Source organism: Symphodus melops, assembly GCF_947650265.1.
Source record: "Symphodus melops genome assembly, chromosome: 15".
NCBI classification, from domain to species: Eukaryota; Metazoa; Chordata; class Actinopteri; order Labriformes; family Labridae; genus Symphodus; species Symphodus melops.
Window position 1 is genome coordinate 8,056,034 of NC_136705.1, and position 19,654 is coordinate 8,075,687.

The 19,654-nt window shown below is 39.7% G+C and overlaps 1 protein-coding gene across 1 annotated transcript in view; it reads right to left on the reverse strand.

Annotated features, from left to right (window-relative positions):
- Window positions 1-19,654, reverse strand: part of shtn1 (shootin 1) — a 33,320-nt gene that overhangs the window by 8,178 nt on the left and 5,488 nt on the right. The window contains exons 4-11 of the mRNA XM_079363010.1: window positions 15,913-16,007; window positions 10,253-10,430; window positions 7,925-8,022; window positions 6,631-6,712; window positions 6,442-6,536; window positions 6,172-6,318; window positions 4,146-4,299; window positions 3,758-3,881 (exon numbers count right to left, since the gene is read on the reverse strand). Of these exons, the coding sequence (XP_079219136.1) occupies window positions 3,758-3,881; window positions 4,146-4,299; window positions 6,172-6,318; window positions 6,442-6,536; window positions 6,631-6,712; window positions 7,925-8,022; window positions 10,253-10,430; window positions 15,913-16,007 (973 nt within the window). The remainder of the gene's footprint in view (window positions 1-3,757; window positions 3,882-4,145; window positions 4,300-6,171; window positions 6,319-6,441; window positions 6,537-6,630; window positions 6,713-7,924; window positions 8,023-10,252; window positions 10,431-15,912; window positions 16,008-19,654) is intronic.

Here is a 19,654-nt window from a genome sequence, read left to right on the forward strand (position 1 = left end):
CGATCTGTGACCTTGGAGTGGTCCTTGATGCAGCTGATTTCGAGGTGAAGTTTGTCGATTTTTTTCCATCCAGAAGAGAATAAATCTGTTACACACACAATGGGCAAGTTTTTCCATCTGTGATCACCTGTGGTAAGCTCTGAGAAAAGTGTGGCTAAAAAAAAACTGCATGTCAATACCATCTGCAAGTGCTAAAGTCTCTCCAGTCAAAGTATTGCGGACAAATCTCCTGAGTCTATTTAAATGCCAGCATGAAGGCGAGCATCTTCCACTCTCTCCCATCAGCATGATGAGGTGTCCGCCTTGAGTGCCTCCATCAGGGAGGTTACCCACTGAGGAATCACTAAACACCACTAGTTTAAGTGAGCTGTCTTTTCCCAAGGTGCTGAAACCTCAAGGTCATTTCAGCTTTCTGATTAGTTTGTTTGCACAGTGCAGGGTCTGAACAGTGGCATGTTTCGTACCAGATGCCAGCATGGAAATGTCACACAAAATGTCAGGTCTGCTCTGCTTTGCCTCCCACAATATTTGGCCAATCTTTGACTTGAGCATCTGAGTTTCAGCTTCGGTGAAAGCGGTCTCCATCTCCAGCTCCGGTGGGGTCCACATGAATGAGCTGCACATTTATTATGTCCAAATCTTACTTTGTTGTACCTGTATCTAGTCAGTCGGAGAGTGAATCTCCAATCCAATGTCGTTGAAGCTGTTGTGTTCTTCACGTCCAACCTGGAAAACAGCTTTCAAGTGAGGGGCGACTGTTGAGAAGAATTTCTTTGGACCATCCAAAATGAAATCATCCACGTGACGAGCAAGAATCCCCATCCCAGGAGTCAGAAGTCAACCAGCCAGTAGAACACTCCTGGATCAACACAGTGGCTCCCAACTTCTGCATGGTGCCTTTAACTCTGTTATATCACTATAGAGAAGCATCTGTGAGACCTTAAACACTTCTTTAACTTCCAGAGATGGCCTTGCCTCTGGGCTTCTTGTGGAGACTTGATAAAGGCATTTCAAGCCAACTCTTCACCTTGTAGAGGGGCTGCTTTAATTTCCATGGAGTTCATTGGCCACGCACTTTAGCACATGACAGCCATTATCATTTTCAGAGCCTCTGAGGCAGAGGTAGGAGAGTCTTCTTGAAGTTCCTGCGTGTTCATTTCTTTAAGCCTCTTGCAACTAACCTAGCTTTTGGTACAACACCATTACATTTCCTTGAACCTTCATCCTTCACCTCTTCAAAAAACTTGTTTTCCAGTTGTTGAGCTCAGCACGTTTGGCAGACATGATAATGTCATCATGTACAATGAATATTTCATCTTTGTGACTGTCAGTGCATAGTTGTGCTTGCCCAGCTGTAACTACCTGAACTTATTCACGTTTCCCAAGTTAACTGATGCTGTTTGGTCAGCAAATTGTTATGACCTTATGCACTGTAGATTGTACCAGTATTTGGGTTTACTTATTGCCTTTCCTGCCCAGCTGAGGATGTTCCCAGGGTGTGTTTGACCATTATCATTGTCTGTGAAGGTAACCACATGTCCAATTTTCAGCTGCAGGCTTTCCAAAGTGTTAATTGGGTGTGTTTGTGTTGTTTCAGAAGAACTACCATGCTTGTTCCCTCTAGACTCTTCTGAAGGGAGTCACTGTTGTCCTCTACACTAAGGGAGTTCTTCTCAAATTTCATTTTCAGTATCAAAGTTATCACTTAGCTCAGTTTCAGGTAATGTGTTATGAGTTTCAGTTAACTCCATTTGATTATCCACTTCTTCAAGTATTGCGTGGGAATTATCTAACTTTCAAAGCCTGGAGTGATGTACACGAACACAGGTGCCCTCGTGCCGGACAAATATTACTGCTCCGTCTTGGCCAATGACAACACGACAACTCTTCTATTCCGTACTTGTAGTTGACTTTGTTTCATATCGGTCATCACTGGGCTGCAGAGTTTCTTGTCATTAGAGCCCAGTCTAGGGCTGTCTTCCATTCACACCCATTTTCCTTTTTTACTTTCAGTGAGTGTCAGATTTTGCCTTTCCAAGAGGACATTGCTCCATGTGCTGTCCGCTGCCGTTGTTTTTCACTTCAATGTTAAACTTCTCAGCCATGTCTCTTAACTCTTCACTGTTGTATTCCCCTCCATTGTAACTGAACAATCTACGTGGAAGGCCATTAACACTTATCAAGCAGTGAATAACACACAATCCCTTGGTTTATTAGAGGTGTACAATGCTCCCTGCAAGGAAACATGTAAAATGGTCACTAGCATGCAGATACCAAACGAGAAGCTTGGACAAGCTGTAAACACGAGGTATTTGTCTTTAACACTAAGTCTGGCTGTGTCTAGTAGCTTGAAAGCTAAGACGGCATCTGGAAGCTCCATATAGAACTTACTCAGTCTGTTGTATCTACGTTCAACATTGACAATGTAATCCACTATCGGAGTGCTATTTTCCCTAGTTTTTTTGCTCAAACTGCTTGTATGCCTTGTAATGTCAGTCTTTCCTCATTTAAAAAAATAGTCTAATTTTGTCAGAAGTTTAGTCATTCCATCATCCTTATTCAAGTCCTCTGTAGCGATTTCCAGCGCGCAAACCCTTGCTCTTTCACTTAGCAACAACACTGCCAATGCCTGCTTCTTCTTCAAGTCGGTAACTGGACTTCAAATTTCGACCTTATTTTTCTGACTTTCGTATGATTTCATCTTGTCAAACAGTGGTGGAACTGCTGCCAATGTTAGCTTAAAAACTATAATGACGACTATGCTTGGTACATACGTTATCTGAAACTCGTTTGACACATAACAATCACTTACAGCACCATAGTGCGCCCCCTGTTCCCCATCACTAGGATATGACACGGCACTTAAAAATTCGAACAAGACATGCTGCTGTTTGTTTATGTAAAGACACCAATTTATTAATTGAACAATTAAAAAAAAAAAGGAGGAGTGAGAATTTAATTGTCTTTATGAATAAGACAATTCAATTCAATTCTCACTCATCTTTTTTTTTTTTTAACTAATAATGAATGTGAGTCTTCATCAAGATAATAAAAAAGAAAGTAGAGCCACATTTTGATTTTATGTAAAAAAATAATCTAACAATACCTTTTTCGTATCGCAAGGTTAAACATTTGAGCGTCATTGATGCAAGTAGCGTGTGTATGATCGATCTATCACCCGGGGAAACCAACAAACTTTGTGCCTCTACATCCTTTTCCCTTTGGCAAAGGTTTTGTTTTAAAAAAATGCTTCCATGTCAAACAGTTTTTTTTTGTGCTGACTGAGAGTGGGGGCGGCAGCAGCTCGGTCCTTTGGACTTGGGTTGGGAACTGGAGGGTCGCCGATTCAAGTCCCAATGCGAACCAATATATGGAGGTTGGTAAAGTATGGCAGCTGGAGAGGTGCTAGGCAACTTCTCGAGCTATACTAAGGTGCCCTTGAGCAGCAGCCGCACTCTAACATCTCTCCAATGTATGTACCAAGGTCCTGTTTGTGCATGTGTGTGAGAGGCATGCTTCTAAAAATGACAGCGTGTCAACCAGAATTTTCCCCTCTGGAATAATAAAGTATATAAAATTAAATTAAAAATTAAATTGACATTAAATTAAAAATCAAAGTAAATTCAAATCCAAAAGACAGTCTGACCCTTTTTAACTGCCATGACACAGGTTCACACTTTCCCTCTAATGAAGTCTTTAATCAAAAAGTCAGCATAGGAAACTTATTACGCACTCTGGTGATTGAATGTGATCGTACCTGAGTGGGTTGGAGGCTGGGGGGGCTGGGGCCGGGGGAGGAGGAGGTGGTGGGGGGGGAGGTGGAGGTGCTGGAGCTGGGTGGGGGTTGGCGGCTGCCTGCAGCTTCTTCTGGAGCTCTTCAACTGGTCAAGAAAACACATCGGTCAGAGTAAATACGCAGCAACATCGCCGAGAACAGAGCCTGAAGAACAGCTTTCAGGATGATAAAAGAGCTGAAGAGGATCTCATGGTCACACTTCAAAGCAGATAAAGCCTGTTTGAAATGTTGTGGCGTGCAGAATTAGTGCTCGCTCGCACAGTGATGATTCTGCATGGTCCTCTCTGGTAAATAGTGCAATAGTGCCCCGAGGAGTGGCCCATCCATAGAGCTCTGAAAACCTCTTCACCTGTGAAGCGCAGATCTTTGACCTCCACTGCAGCCTTGGAGAACTTGTCATGGTAATCCATCTTCTCCTCCTCCATCAGCTCCAGTTTACGCCTCAATGCTGTCAGATCCTTCTGAGCCTCACAGCTCCTCAGCCTCTCCTCCATCTGCTTTATCTGATGGGGAAAAAAATAGACAGTCTATCTTTAATAAATAATAAATATTGTTTTATCACATAAGGCCTGTATCAATCATGAACAAGCTATATGTTAACTTATCAAACTTCATATTAGCATGAACACAATAGTGGCTATCAGAGGCAAGTAAATGGCCAAGGAATTTTACACTTGAAAAGAAAACATTTGAATATATAAAATAATATGCTTGTTTGTATTCTGCATCTTTCAGTGGAAAAAACAAAAAAAAACAGCATCTCAGTAGCATTTTATTGGCTCCAGCTCCTGCTGTGATGATTTCTGATAAATAGCGTTGGGTAGCTGCCAGCTGACATTTAGTCATCTGCTTCGTAACCCCAGTTCCTTAACTAGTGTTTTAATTGTTCCTAAATGAAGGGTATGGCTCACCTCCACCCCAGTTCCAGCAGAGATCAGTGATCCCACTCAGCTCTAATTGTTTTCCATCAGAGCCTGAGATAGTGGGAGGGAGCTGGAGGCAATGCTGCTGCTTTTAATTATCAATCTGAGAGGTCAGAGCCTCAAGGTTTTACTGGTATGACCTGTGATCATTCACCACGCATCCCCCCTCGGTGAAATTAACCAGATAATTCTTGCTTTCATGCATATGCATTAAAAACATTTTGTGTGTAAACCCAAAAAACAGTCAAATGTATTTGTCTTTATACATTTAAAGTTTTTTAGAGGGAAAACCATGAGCTTCATCTTTAGCCAAGATATCATCAGACAAACCTGGCTAATACTATCCACTGCTTAGTTATTTCTTTACAAAGAAGCTATTTTCACTTCACTAAAGTGAAAAGGATTCTGTCATTACACACTGATGAACCAAAAAACAGATCAGAAACGGATCTTTTCTTCATTTATCTGTTTTGTCTGTTTAATCGTAGTTGAACTTTATTTACTTCGAAATCAAAAGTCTGCCGTTTTTCTTCTTGTGCAGATAAACATTTAAAGAGTTGGTTTTGATAATACTTTGATAATATTTTTACTATTAGCTTTCTGACAGGCTCTAACATTCCCAGGTGACATTATTGATTCTTTGAGTTCTAAGGTTGTTGCTGTTAATTAAGGAAACTCAATACATGTGATTTCTTCTTTGAGACTGTAAGAGGCTTATTTAAGAATCAATTCAACCTTTATTTATACTGGAAAGATCATTGAGGGGCGATACTCATTTCCAATGACATCAAGTCATTACATGAATAATTAGAAAACAGACATTAAATCAAAAACAAAATCAGAAGACAGATAAATACAAGAACTGCTAAAATCAGTCTCAAATGTCCTGAAATGATAAAGCGAGTACAAAACTACAAAAACGAAACACTTCTGTAAAGCAGTTACAAACAGAGGTTGTTGGGAGCTTTCGGATCAGGTTTCTAAAATGGCCAAAAAGTAAACGTTCATACAAAGCAGTATGACTAAATATTGGTTTATGAACCTAATCCTACAAGCTAAAGCTTCAATTGATCTGCTTGGCTGATTAATACCTTCTAACTTATCGGATAATAATTGATCACTTGCTTTGCTTTTATACAATCCGTCCTTCTCTGAATGAAGTGAGTCACTCTTTCAGTGTTAACTGCAGAATGAACGAGTAACCTGACAGCTGGTTGGAGACAAATGGCCTGACGTGTTTTGACATTTTCAGAAGTATGTTAAACAACAACAAGAAATACAACGTGCTTATGAGTTATTAGACTGGATACCAACATCTCAGAGTGTGGCTACGCTTCCTCGCACTAGTATTCTGTTCAGGTCCTCAATGTCCATCAAACCCAACCATAAGTTAGAGGAGCCTTTCTCCTCTGTGTGTGACAGCAGCTCTAAATGAGTCCAGTTTGTACCCACCTGGTCCTGGTGCTCAAGCCTCTGGGACTCCAGGTCTTTGGTCAGGCTGGTGACCTGGCTGAGGGCTTCCTGTAGAGCTTGACTGGGCAAGGAGCTCTGCATTAGGATCTGACTCTGTCTCTTTAGCTGCTTTTGCTCCACCAACATCTTAAAAAAAATAGGTCACAAAAAATAGAGAATCCTTTGATATAGTAAGTACACATTGTTGGAATGAGCAAAACTGCAACATGAACATTGTGATTAGCAGAGAGTGTTACTGTTGAAAGTTACCGCTCTGGCAAACTTCTCAGCCTCTGTCCTCAGGTCCCGCTCCAAGCTCAGGCTGTCCTGTAAGGTTTCAAATTCCTCCACAGCAAACTGAGACACTGGAAAAAAGAAAAAAAGGTTTTTCAAATGGTGTTATTTGTTCCTTTCAGCAGAACAGATCGTTACAATACAGGCCACATTTACAACACCTACCTCTGTTATATTTGCCCAGGAGCTTCTTTTGCTGCAGTGTCTCAGCGATTAAAACAGTGTTATCGTGTTTCTCTTTGAGCAGCTGCGAGGGTAAGAAGGGGCGAAGCAGGAAAAACAGATGAAGTATAAAAATCATTAGTTACAGTTGTATTTCACAGGAATTACTTTCAGAGATAAAATACAGCTTACAAATAAGTTTCCAGCTCTCTTCACATTCACAGAAAGTCTTGTTTTCAGATTTGTTTTTTTTCATTAAACTTCAGTCCACAACTAGCTTTTTAAGTATTTCCTATTGGAGTTTTAGATTGCTATAAACTTGAAACGTTGGTTTAGTCTTTGTTTACCCCTGTTGGTTAACCTTCATGAATTGAAATCGTGAAGCAAGATGTAGGCAAGGCCAACAAAGTAAGATGAGTTCTGCCCTGGCCCACACTGCCTGCCTGGGCACCATGTGACAAACACCTCCTTAAAATGCTTATTTTAATGTCTTCCCAAAAAAAAAAAAAAAAAATCTACTGCAAACAACTATCTGCTCTCGTGTTCAATCTTTGGACACAATAGCGGATAGAGTATGAATTTGGATGAGAGGGTGTGGAATGACATGCAGGGATGGACCCACAGGTGGGACTTGAACCGACTGGAGGAATATTGAATATGCAGAAAGCCATCTGCACCCCTGAACATGAAACAGATTCAGAGAATTTTGAATTTTAAAGAAATAGTTTTAAATGTCTGCGGATTTTTCTTTTTGAATATAAGCACACAACTCCACTTTATTTATAAAGCACTTTTGATCCAAAGAGCTGAACAGCATAAAACGGTGAAATATTGCTGTTACTGTGTCAGCTTTTGTGAAAAGCTTTGGCACTTTCCTCAAAACATTTTCAAGGATCCAGACAACAAAGATACATTTCTAACAACAGCTTATTGGTGCATTGAAGACACTTTATTTTACAAGTAAAAGGCTGTGACTCACCCCAAAACTTAACACTCAAGGTCAAAGTAGAAATCATAGGCACCAACACGACACATATATTGACACAATGAGGTCAAAATTTATCGTTTTCATTAAAGCAGCTGGGTGAGTTCTAGTTATATTCTCATCAACAGCTTTATTCAACATGTTTTTGCACAAGTTCAAAACTTGTGAGCTTGTATATTTCTTTGTGAGGATGGTCTCTCCTCGTCTTAAACTTCATTTTGCATCTCCTAGTTTGACTAACATTTGAAACAGCGGTACAATCAAACATTGTATTGTATATCCAATCTGAGAAGGGAACAAAAAAAAACATACTTCCTCTCTGGTGTGCGTCAGTTCATCTCTCGTTGCCTCAAGATCCGTCATTGCTTGATTTTTCTGCTTTAGTGTGAAATCCAATTGACTTTGAAGGTCTGCAGCAGAATAGAACTCTGTGTCAAACTCTGTCACATATTGAATTGATCTTGTTTTCATTTCACTTAACACTTGCCTATATGAGTCTACAATAAAACCAAGGTTAGAGTGTAGAGCCTCCCTCTGATGTTGAGAACATTCTAGTTATAAGCAGTAAAGTAGTGAGAACACAGGGGAACACAAGGTCATAGCTATTCCTTTTGTCTTTACATATCGATAAATGAATACACGACGTTGTAAAACAACAGCGGTTTGGTTGTTCAAAGAAGAATCGTCTGCCATCTGCTGTGTGTCAACTGCATCAAATTCAGGAATTTCTGTGGCCAGGAATTTCAAATAACACCCTTTTGTTCTGAAATGTGCGAATTACAAAGAGATTGAATCTGGTAATAGAAAGCTGCTCACAGCAGGAACAGGTAGAGACATTTAGGAGGGTACTTAAGCAGAAAAAGGTCGCTGACATGTAAAATTGTTTTTGAGGAGAGATGGAATAACCTTTGTTGAGTGTGAGATGTATTCTGATAGACTTCAACTCTTACATCAAATGTTACACATGTAATAACAGATAAAGAGTTTTAACAATAGCACAACCTTGTTTGACTGTCTCAAGGTAAACGTTCGTGTGGTGAAAGTAAAAACAGACAGTGAACAGATTCCCTCACAGAAACTGCTTTGACTGGCTGTCCATTAATATACAATTATGAATTTTCATATAGAGCCCACAAGTCAACGTATTGCTGTACTCAATCATCTTCTACATCGGGGTATATAATTTGTAAATGACATGATTATCTCTGTCTTTTAATGCCAACAGCCTTAAACAACGTGATGAGAAGCATCAGGGAGCATGAATCCATAATCAGAGTTTGAATTTGAATTCTCAGAAAAAGGCTGATAAATTGAATTATCAGTCGACGTGTAATTACTGTTTGACTGAGGGAACTGACCGTGACATTTCCCATGGACAGCTCAATGTGGAGGACAGCCTTTTCTTCGTACATTACCGCTGACAGTTCAACACTGGCAGATCATCAGCGTTTAAAAGACTCGTTGTTTTTCAGCCAACGTTGCATATACTTGAGCTGAAATAATTAAAAACTAAGGCCAATACAATGCTAACCATGGAAACATCCGTGCCAATTAATCCCATTCATTCACATTTGAGTGCTGCAGACGAAGCAGGAAGAGTAACTTGGGCTTCAGTGTCTTCAGGACACAACCGACGAGAGGCTGCAGGAGCTGGGGATTAAGAGACGATCGACTCCACCACTAAGCCAACGCCACCAGTGACTCTCTTTCATCTGTCGTCTTTGATGTTTGTCCTGTTTGAGTTATTTGGACAAGTTCGTCATGAAAAAGGCCTATTAGACCAAAGTATGACTTGCTGTGGGACTTATTGTAAAAAAAAAACGTGAAATAAGTCCATTCCCAACTTTTTGGGTGACGGAAATTAAAGATGTCAATGTATGTTTATATACAACTTAACTCCTCACTTATTAAACCTCTGAGAAGGAACCAGATTGTGCTTGGGTGGTCACATCTGCTCGAGTCCTGCATCTGCTTGTAATGTCACACAATATGATTGACTGTGTATCTGTATTATGATATAGCACAATATGATTGACTGTGTATCTGTATTATGATAGCACAATGGGATTGGCTGTTTGTCGGAGAGTGTGAGTAGCAGTTTTGAAGTTTTTTGTAGTATTTAGTTTTCGCAGGTCCTCAGACAGAGAATATACGGATTTATGGACGTTACTGAGAATTTTTTTTAAATGTTTTTTGGGACGTTTGATGTTAAACAAGTGAAACATGGTACACAAGGCTTACTGTCTGTTACCAGTAGGTGGAGTCTTAACAAATGTTGTCTATAAGCGTGTAAATATGTTCAGACATGGGACTCTCATCACATTTCAGGCAGTTTGGACGCAGTGTGTTTGTCCCTCTTTCATTCAGGAGACATTCATCTCTTATTCTCTGACGTACAGCCAATCACAATTCACTACATCATAACACAAACGCAGGCAAAGGACCACACCAGATCTCACCACCCAGAGCGACGAGTACCTACGCAGTCCCAAAAGAATGGTTGACATTGTTGTCAGGCCTAATTCATGTTTTCAGTCTGAGGATCCTACTCTTACTTTATCCCATCAGCTGTCTTTGTCAATACCATAACTTCATGGTAAGTGTACAGTTTCTAAAATATTGAGCTTGAGACGTGTTTACCTGAGATGAGGATCTGGCACTGTGGGGAGAGGCAGATTTTGCTGGCTAGTTCTTCACTCTCCTCCTCCTCCTCCTCCTCGTCTTCATCCTCAAGGTTGATCTCAGTGATGGTCTCTGGGTTCAGGTGGGACAGCAGCATCATGCTTTTCCTCTTCAGAGAGCGATTCTGACGGTTTAACTACGATGACAAGTTCAATAAGGTAACACATCAATTAATATGAATGGCAGTCCAAATTAAGGCAAGTAAAGGTGTTTTATAGTTCAAGACATGAAGTCATTGTACTGCACATATTTCCATCCAGCTATGAAGAACTTCCATTGTTGTTTGGTTGCTCCTGTGGACAATCCAGTGTTTTCTTAACTAAAGACAAAAAAAACTCCTCCTGCTTGCTTTCAAATATCTAACCTGCTAATCCCGTCTAAACTTTTTAGAAGAAAAAAAAAATCTATGAGCCATTTCTAAGCAGCTGGCAACTAAATGAGCCAAACATTATGATGTATTTCAGTGTGGCCTCTGTTGATTGAATATAAAGAAACAACCCTTTCCACGGTGTTTAATAACAGACAGATAAAGGAGAACGTCCTAACGTTTACATCTTAGTGCTGCTTTGATACTGGGATCACTGTATGCTGGAGCTCAGGGGGTCGGTCCTCTTTGTACCAGTCGACAATAAGACCTTCTTGACTGACTTTGTTTTGTGTTATTCCCCAATGCTCTCTTCTTTAAAAGTGCATTGCACTTACTTTCCTGGGAAGGTTATGATAACTTTCAAAGGCATCTGGTGCTACAGTCTTACAGATGACAGTCTTTCTGTCCGACTGCCTGGACTCATTTCTGCCACAGAAGGCTCTGTTTCAGTGGTGATGTAAACCTCGGGTTAGGGTTCTCAATCACAACTCAATCAGGTGTCGTAGCTTCATCTCCCTATAATACCCCTCTGTTTAAAACAGTTGGTCCACATGTACACAAATTTATAAATCTGTTTGTGCAACCGAATGAACTCCAGCTAAGTACTGCAACTTCCTCCTGAGTGAGTCTTGTGAGACTTTCCAGTAAATTCATGAATACAAAGAGTGTGAGTTTGTCACTTCCCAAAGTGTCATTGTGTTAAAAAATAAAACAAGTCACTAAAGAATTTGCTGTGCAGAAACATTATGGTGTTGTTTAGCTGCCCGAAAACAGTTTAGATTTCTGCTTGGAGCATTATAATCCCCCGACAGCAAGAGGAAATGTGCAGTTAATTATTTACACCCGTTAAGAGAACCTGTGGCGACAATAACACTTTTATAGTACTATTACTATTCACTACCGTAAATAGTCAAACTTTAGAAAATGAACAACGTACCTAAACATCAGAGTATATGCCAGAGCAGCAAAAACAACTTCTGAATGTGCATTTTATGGCATATTCTGCAAACCTTTCCTAAAAGATGACATGAATCCAACTCCAAATGATAGAGCCCGCGTCTTACATCACCTTCATTTTTTTTTCAAATCTGCATAGAGTGACAAGCCTGCTTTGTATTAAACGAGTGGAAAACAGGCAAGAGGAATAAGGTGGCGGAGCGACAGATGAGATGTTGTTGATTTCCTCTTTTCTTTGGCCCTGCAATCAGTCATAATGGCAGGACGCATGCAAAAGCAATGATAAGGTGTGAAAAAAAGAGACATCATTAGAGGAGCACAAGCGGACGAAGGGAAAGGCACTGAATATCTCTCCTTTTATCTGTAATCACAGTTTTTTTTTTTCATGTGACATGTATTTGCATCTTGCATTTCTGTGCATGATGTTTTTCTGTGATTATCACTTCTAACACTTATTCTTATGCGCTGTTTTTCCCAGCAACTCTGGAAATTCTACAAGAAGCACGCACGCTAAACTGCTAAAATGGCCAATCCATTTCTAAAAGTTCAATCATCAGAACACCATGTATGCATCAATTAAGGAGGCAGTAAAACATAAATGAAGCCTATGGGAAAGAGATGGATGCCAATTATGCATCGCTCTTGATGTCATCCGAAGGAAGGAAAGTGCCAGGACTGAGGAGAAGAAGAAAAAAAGAAGAGGACAAGAAGAAAAGGCGAGCCATAAAAGAAACATTTATTAATGGCATCCCGTCGGGAGCAGATTGCAGCAATTCCATCTTTTGATGATGCCCTTCAGACAGCATCTTTCTTTCTGAGATGCAATCAACAATACATAACACACATTCTTCTGCTAATAATCTACAATTCATGAGAGATGTACGTGGAAAATAACATACTAAGATAAATCAAAACAGGCACAGTACAGGGTTAGCACTCACCATTAGAAAAGTCTCGGCCCCTTCATTTTACCTTCAATCAAGCATCAACGAAAAAACATCAAACCCCGAAACCACATTATGGTTAGACTGGTTTTAAATTGGTAACACTTGTTTTTAATTCAAAATGTTAACAGTTGAGGAATTGCTCTGAAATGAAGCTCCTTTAAAAGTGGCCTTGGAAAAATATCTATTTAGCAAAATTACCGTCATCAAAATATGAAAAGGAATTAATACAGAGTCGTCTCTCGTCCTCCTTTGTTATGGGCCGTGATTGAAACGCGAAGGAGCGATAAGATGACATCAACGCCGTCAGAGTTGTGACTGTGCAACGCCTCCAAAACTCAGCTTTAAGGTCAGCAGTGTTCAAAGACGCCGTGGGTGCCTGGCGAACTGATGAGATTCTTTAAACTGAAGTAAGTCAATGGCAGATGTGTCGAAGTACAACCACAAATAGCAAATCAATGACTATAGGCCTTTGTGTCCACCACAGAGAGAGCGGATACACCCTGCTATATTAGTAAGGCAGGCACATGAAACACCTGGTTATGGTTAATGTTTTTTTATCAAGAAAGGAGAGGAGGACGGAGGGAGAGAAAAGACCAAATACATCAAATAAAGCTAGAAAGAGAAAAGTGACTTAGACTGGCCAAAAAGGAAGCTTTTAGCCAGAATATTCTTAAGAAGAAATAGATTAACTCCTGCTGTCAGAGCTGCAGCAGGAGCGTTTTTATAGCTGCCTCTTAGTGACCCTGTACAGAAGACATAGCCTGACACATAATAGTTTCTGAGGCCAATTTTTGCACTGAGTCAGTAGATGAAGAAATGCAACACAAAATAATCTCTCCACCACATTTCTAGCCAATGACAATTCATCAAGTTTGTTTCTGTGTCATCAGTGGCTGAATATTTACTTTGCAAAACCGTGGAAAGCTGCACATTTCCCTCCAGAAGTAAATACTTGGACAGCATATTTCAACATATTTGGTGGCTCTGTTAGTCTTCTGTGATTCTTCCTGATTTGAAAAGAAGGTCCATGTGTTTCTCTCTTCGTGCACTGGAATTTGTTTTATTTTGAAACATTTTTGCAAAAGCTCATTTTGCCACAGCAACAGGGTGGTCTGATCTCATTTGATGTGACTCTGGATCAGTCCTGCCGTCTGTTTTCTGGAATTATGAGGCTCAAACCCTCAATTTAATTGATGTGATATGTTAATGACCTGTCCCACACATAGGAGCCCCTGTCCACGCTCTCGTTAATGAGTAGCTTTATCTCGAGATGAAACAATCTAGCAGAGTTGACATATTTAATTCTTACCTTCATGAAGTTCATTTTATTGACAATTAAATTCTCCAGACCTGACTCTTACATGGAGAGCTTGAGCTTTTGTATGCTAAAGAAATATCATCATCATGCAAGGCAATACTTTACAGTAATACAGTAAATCTGCCTTACCTAAAAGGACATCTCTCGTTTGTTACAGCAATCATTTTCTTTGACCACAGGGAATTCAATTTGTTTCGAGAGCAACTGCAGTTCGGATGAAGTTTGGACTGACACAGAGTCTGATATACACTTAAACAGTGGATAGATTATAGCATATTAATTGTAAGTTAGTACCAAATGCATGCTGTCATTATCATTGATTTAAAGTATTTGGTCCACACTGGACTGGATTTAAGAGGGCAATAGAACTGAACAGAAAAAAAAAAAAAAAAAGTAAGATGTCAAATGACAGAGTGAGTTATTTCAGAGTGAGTTCAAGGCAGAAAGAGTGTTTTTATTTCTCGTTCATTCGTTCATCAATCACTCTCTCTCTCTCTCTGCTGATCTAATCAGTTGATCAAAGGTGATAACTCTCTCCGTATTAAATAACCCAATTCAGCCAAATCTCCATCAACCAATAATTCGGCTGTTCTTGATATTGGACCGTGTTCACCTCTCTTCTGCTGTCACTGTCATTCCGGTCATTTCCATGCTGTTGTGTCACGACCCCCCTCCACCCCTCTTCTGATTGGGTGTTAGCTCTTGTGAAGCCAACTTCTCATCACACCCTTTCTTTAACAGTGCCAGGACACCATCATGGGGTATCCCACAATGCTCTCTGCCTCACTACCTGTTTACATATGTAATGGTGCCATGTCACCTGGATGTAATCACTACAGATTGATCATAACCTTAATCTGTTTCATGTGATTTTTATAACATATCTGTTTACTCTCCTAATATACATTTTTGTCTGTGTGTATGTGTGTTGTATCTGCCACACTATTATGTTATGTAATCACACTATATTTTTTGACTCATGTGGATCACAAGGTTATGGACAGAGACGCCTGACTTGTGAAGAGCCTTTGAATATTAGTCAATCCAAATGGAAGTAAACTTTAAAATACCAACCTTTCCTGTTATATTTAATGTTACATTTCCAAGTTTATACTATTAGCCTTCATTCTCTTAGACATTCAGCCAATTAATTATTATCGTAACAATTATAATGTTCATGTTCTAAATGTAAACAAGAAAATACAGTGTTCTTTTTTTCTTTTGTTTTTCTCTTTGAATCATTGTTGCTTTGAGTCGAGGGTCTAAACCTCAGCAACTGGACAAGTCATCTGTGAACCAGTTGTATTGATCTTCCCCTCAGTCAAGAAATCTTGAAGTAATTTTAGGCATCTAAAACTGTACTTTTGAGCCCTGCAAGATGACGATGAAAGAAGAGGACTGAAGCTTCGCAATGCTAAGAAAAAAGAAAAGAAAAAAAAAAAGGCCTAAAAGTTGACCTTCACCATAATTCTCCCTCAGCCTCCCACTGCCCAAAATCTGGTCCAACCAGGTGGACTCTGAGAGCTTTTGTTCAGAAATTGAATGAGAAATGATTACAGGGATAAGCTCAACACCATTGGGCTGCAAAATGACCATGTGCCTGGCTCCCCCACTCTCAATCACAACTCACATTTTAGCAAGGACTCCAAAAAAAAGTGTGCTCTGAATCGAAAGAATCCAACGCAATTTTAGACTCTAAGATTTGGGGGCAGCAGCAACACTGGAAGACCCCGGAGTGCTTTTGATTGCTGCATACAGATTGAAACTGTCAAAGGGCCTGTTGACTGAACACAGTTCTCTCTGATAATTTAATGATGATGCATTACTTCGAAAGAAATGTTCATCGGCAATTCTGATTACCAGACTCCTCTCTCGTTTAATATTATATCCTTTACTTTGTATCAAACATGTTTTATTGGACTTGAATTTAATTTGAATGTAGACATACTCAGGCAATGGAAGTCGGGAAAACCAACCACAGCAAAAAACAGATACAGGCACAGTATGAAGTCTGCTAGATAACGGTTACCTTAGAGGCCAGGGCTTCAGCACCTTCCCTACACGTCCTCTCAATCTCAAGGTTTTCCTGAATGGCGTTGACCTCTTCAATGACCATCTGAGAAACTAGGGGGCAAAAAACAAACAAACAAACAAAACATTTAACTAAAATGTATACAAGAGAGTGGAGCTTGGTTCTAAGTATTGAACTGTGGCAGCAAGTAAGGACGAAATTGTCAGACTATGAACTGTAATAAAATAATAACACACATTTAAACATTCATCTATTTACAAGTAAGTGGCAAATGTCATGATTTTTAATGGTACAATAATGCTCCTCTGTGGTGGAGAAGGTGTTGAAAAATGCAATAAAAGGAAAAAAAACAACTCTCAAGAGATACATGGAAAAACAAAAGATCCTACTGGAGCAAAACATTAATCTGATTCCTTTCTGTTGTATTCTCTTGGAAGGAAGTTTGATAAAGTATTGATATTAATTTAATATTGATAAATAATTCTGATCATGTTTGGAAAAAAAGGAAACCAACTTTGAAAAACAGAAGCCTTCTTTGCTCAAACAGTCAGTTACAATTAAATGTTGAGAACAGAGCATTTAATGCCTTATGCCATATTATAGAGCTTCTGTCCCATAAACACAAAATGTTTTAGTCTTTCATCTCACTTAGTTAGACTATGACCTTTAGTTTTGAAAGTTAATCTCTGTATTTCTTGGCTTTTGATCACTCGAGTTATTAAGTATTGATGGACAGACAAACATCGAGATTATGACACAATTCAGGTTCATCTTAGAGTGCGTGCTTCATCGTAAAGAAGCCCACCAACCAGTCGTCTTCCTTAATGTGACAACGTTCATACAATATAACAAACAGCATTTTATATAACGCTGAATGAATGACTGCATTTACTTCAGTACAAACTGAAACAGTCGTCTCATGGCCATTCAACCTGATCAAAATGCCATCAAAGAAACACAGGGCATGATTAGCAAAGAGCATGGTTAGGACTTCTGAACTAAATGGGTGCATACTACTGACGTCTCATTAATTGAGATAAGAGCGTAGTAACACTTAACACTGAAGAATATTTCTACTTACCATTCTGTCTGTCATCCAAGTAGCCTCAATGGTGAGCGACCTCTGTGCAGCATTTTGATTTGATTTCAAAAGGAAGTGAACTAAATGTTGTCCCTGATGTATCTTTCATTCAGATAATTTACCCTACCTTTTCATCTTCATCAGCCTGGACCAAAGTGCATTGACTAACCACTGAATACATCCAAGAAACAACTTTAGAGAAACAGAATATGAATGCAGACAATACCTTTGAAGGTTTGTTCAGAATGAAACAGAAGGTGCTGCACTCAGCCCAGGGTGGGCCGAACATTTGCCCTTAAGCTTTTAATTATTTGCTAACACAGATATACAACAGCGCTGTGCAAGAAAAGCATAAATGACAAGGCCAGATCATTTTAACAGATTCATAAAAAAACTGCATTAAACTAAGTGAATGGCACTCAAGTTATATAAGCTTACAAGTAAAAAAATACAATTTCACTATACAGAGACTGCAGACAAAAAGTTTATGCAAATGAGGATATCTTCTGTTAGGATCTGTAAAGTGTATTAGGTCTGTGCATGCTCATTAGATTTAGTAGTTTCATAACCCTTGTATGTCAAATAACATTTATTATTTGACAACTGGGGTCAAAATATACAGTTACTGTTGATATTTTTGTCATATGACAGTGCAAACAGAAAGGAAAATGCTCTAAGTATGAGGAATGTTCTTCCTTTTGTAATCATTTGTTTGGGTCTTTTTGCCTTTATTAGACAGGACAGCTGAAGAGAGACATGGCGAGCGGGGGAGGACATTCAGCAAAGGGCCGAGGTTGGATTCAAACCCAAGGATGCTGCGCTGAGGACTGCTGTCTCCGGTCGGTCATGCATCATAAGTATGAGGATTTTTTAACATTTACATTTTCAACCTCGAAAAATGAAATTCCATTTATTTTTTTAACTGCTAGTTTGAGGCAAGGAGGTCTTATAAAACTTTAATTAAATGCTTTTTTTAAAGGCAGGGTAGGTCATTTCCTCCAGATACACTTTTTAAGATTTTGGTTGAAATAGTTTTAAAGTCCTCACAGTAATTAATTATTTATGTGCTTTGAAAAAGAAACAAAAAAAAACTGTCACCTACAGCAGTTGTAAACTCGTAAAAACTTTGTCGGTATACATTTGATCAAACAATCATGCCGTGTGTCCTTGCTCGCTCCTGACCCTATGCATACACAAGCTCACAATCAAAGCATAAGCTGAGCTCCTCTTCTGGACCAATGGCACGAGTGCGTGTAAGTGAGGGGCGTGGCTTTTGAGGGGGTGGGTGCACGAAGAGAGAATGCTACTTTCATAATCATGTTAGTTTCCAAAAATGATCAACCCTGCCTTTACCTTCAGTCGAAAGCTTAATCACTTCAAAAAGTTAGAATGAAAGTCCATATTCTCATCGTATGCTGTTGGTGCTTAAACCTTACATATTGCTACTGATTAGTGACATCATTAGCTCTAACACCAAAACTACTACCTTACTTTAGTGTGAGCGTGATATTACACAAATCAATACCTGCATTTGGCTTCACATGTGACAAGAAGCGCAGCATAACAGGGCTGACATTTTGTTTCTGGCCTATTGGCTATCCCATGACATCATAGCACAGCAGGGCAAAATCCAATATTTTCTTCTATCGCTGTTTTGTTCTCCACCACTCCCTGATAATAATATGTTGCTCTTTTATTAGTGAATGCTCCACTATTCAACTCTCAAGTTGCTAACTTAATTAGTGTAATATTTGGCATTTGGAGCAGGTAGTGAACTGAGGAGTTATTTTAAAAAAGAAAAGCAAAACTGCGTCGTAAAGCTGAAGTGAACTGCAGATCCTGTGATGACTCTGTGGGTTCATTATAAATGGCACATTTGCTCCATTGTTCATATGAAAAAACATTGATTGGTGCAACTTCAAATAGTTATTAAAAAAAAATAAAATCAGGTATAATTCCAAATCACAAACTGTGAGCTGCAATCACAAGTCAGTACAAAAAGAACGCCTCTAAAGAATGCCCTAACACTTATCTAATTAAGCGTTGTGGTTGAGCGAGGAAGAAATTAAGCATTAGTGCCATTGCTGTGGGCAATTCCTTCCCCTAGTGACACCTAATTAAGAACCTGATGAACGAAAGCGATGGGCGATATCCACGTTCTCGCGGCTCCCTCCACATCAGTCATTCAGTAGCACTTAGCTGCCAGGTTTCATCCTCGGCCTCCTATCCGCCTGTCTCTATAATGCCGTGGCCACACTCAGCAACCTACGAAAGGACGCCTTGAACTAAATGACATGTTAATTATAATAACTGGTAGCCATTGTAAATAAACAGCAGTGGAAGTGTTCAAAGTGTATGAGCGCGAGTCGACAGGGGGCTCTGACACGTCAGAACTGGCAGTCTTAATTGTAAGTTTCGGCCTCCCCATCATCATCACTCCATCTCCCCCCCCCCCAACTCTTTTTTGTGCCTGTCGTTTTTCATCCTCCTCTCAGGAAAGACAGTGATTACCCCTGTGCCGACATGCTGCATAATGGTATCAGCGCCGCCAACGGAGCAGTGAATTAAATTGTATCTGCAGTCGCTGTGAAGCCTTGATGAGGGGGGCAGATGCCTTTGTGGTGTTATCATTATAACACAATGGTCATGTTGTCATCA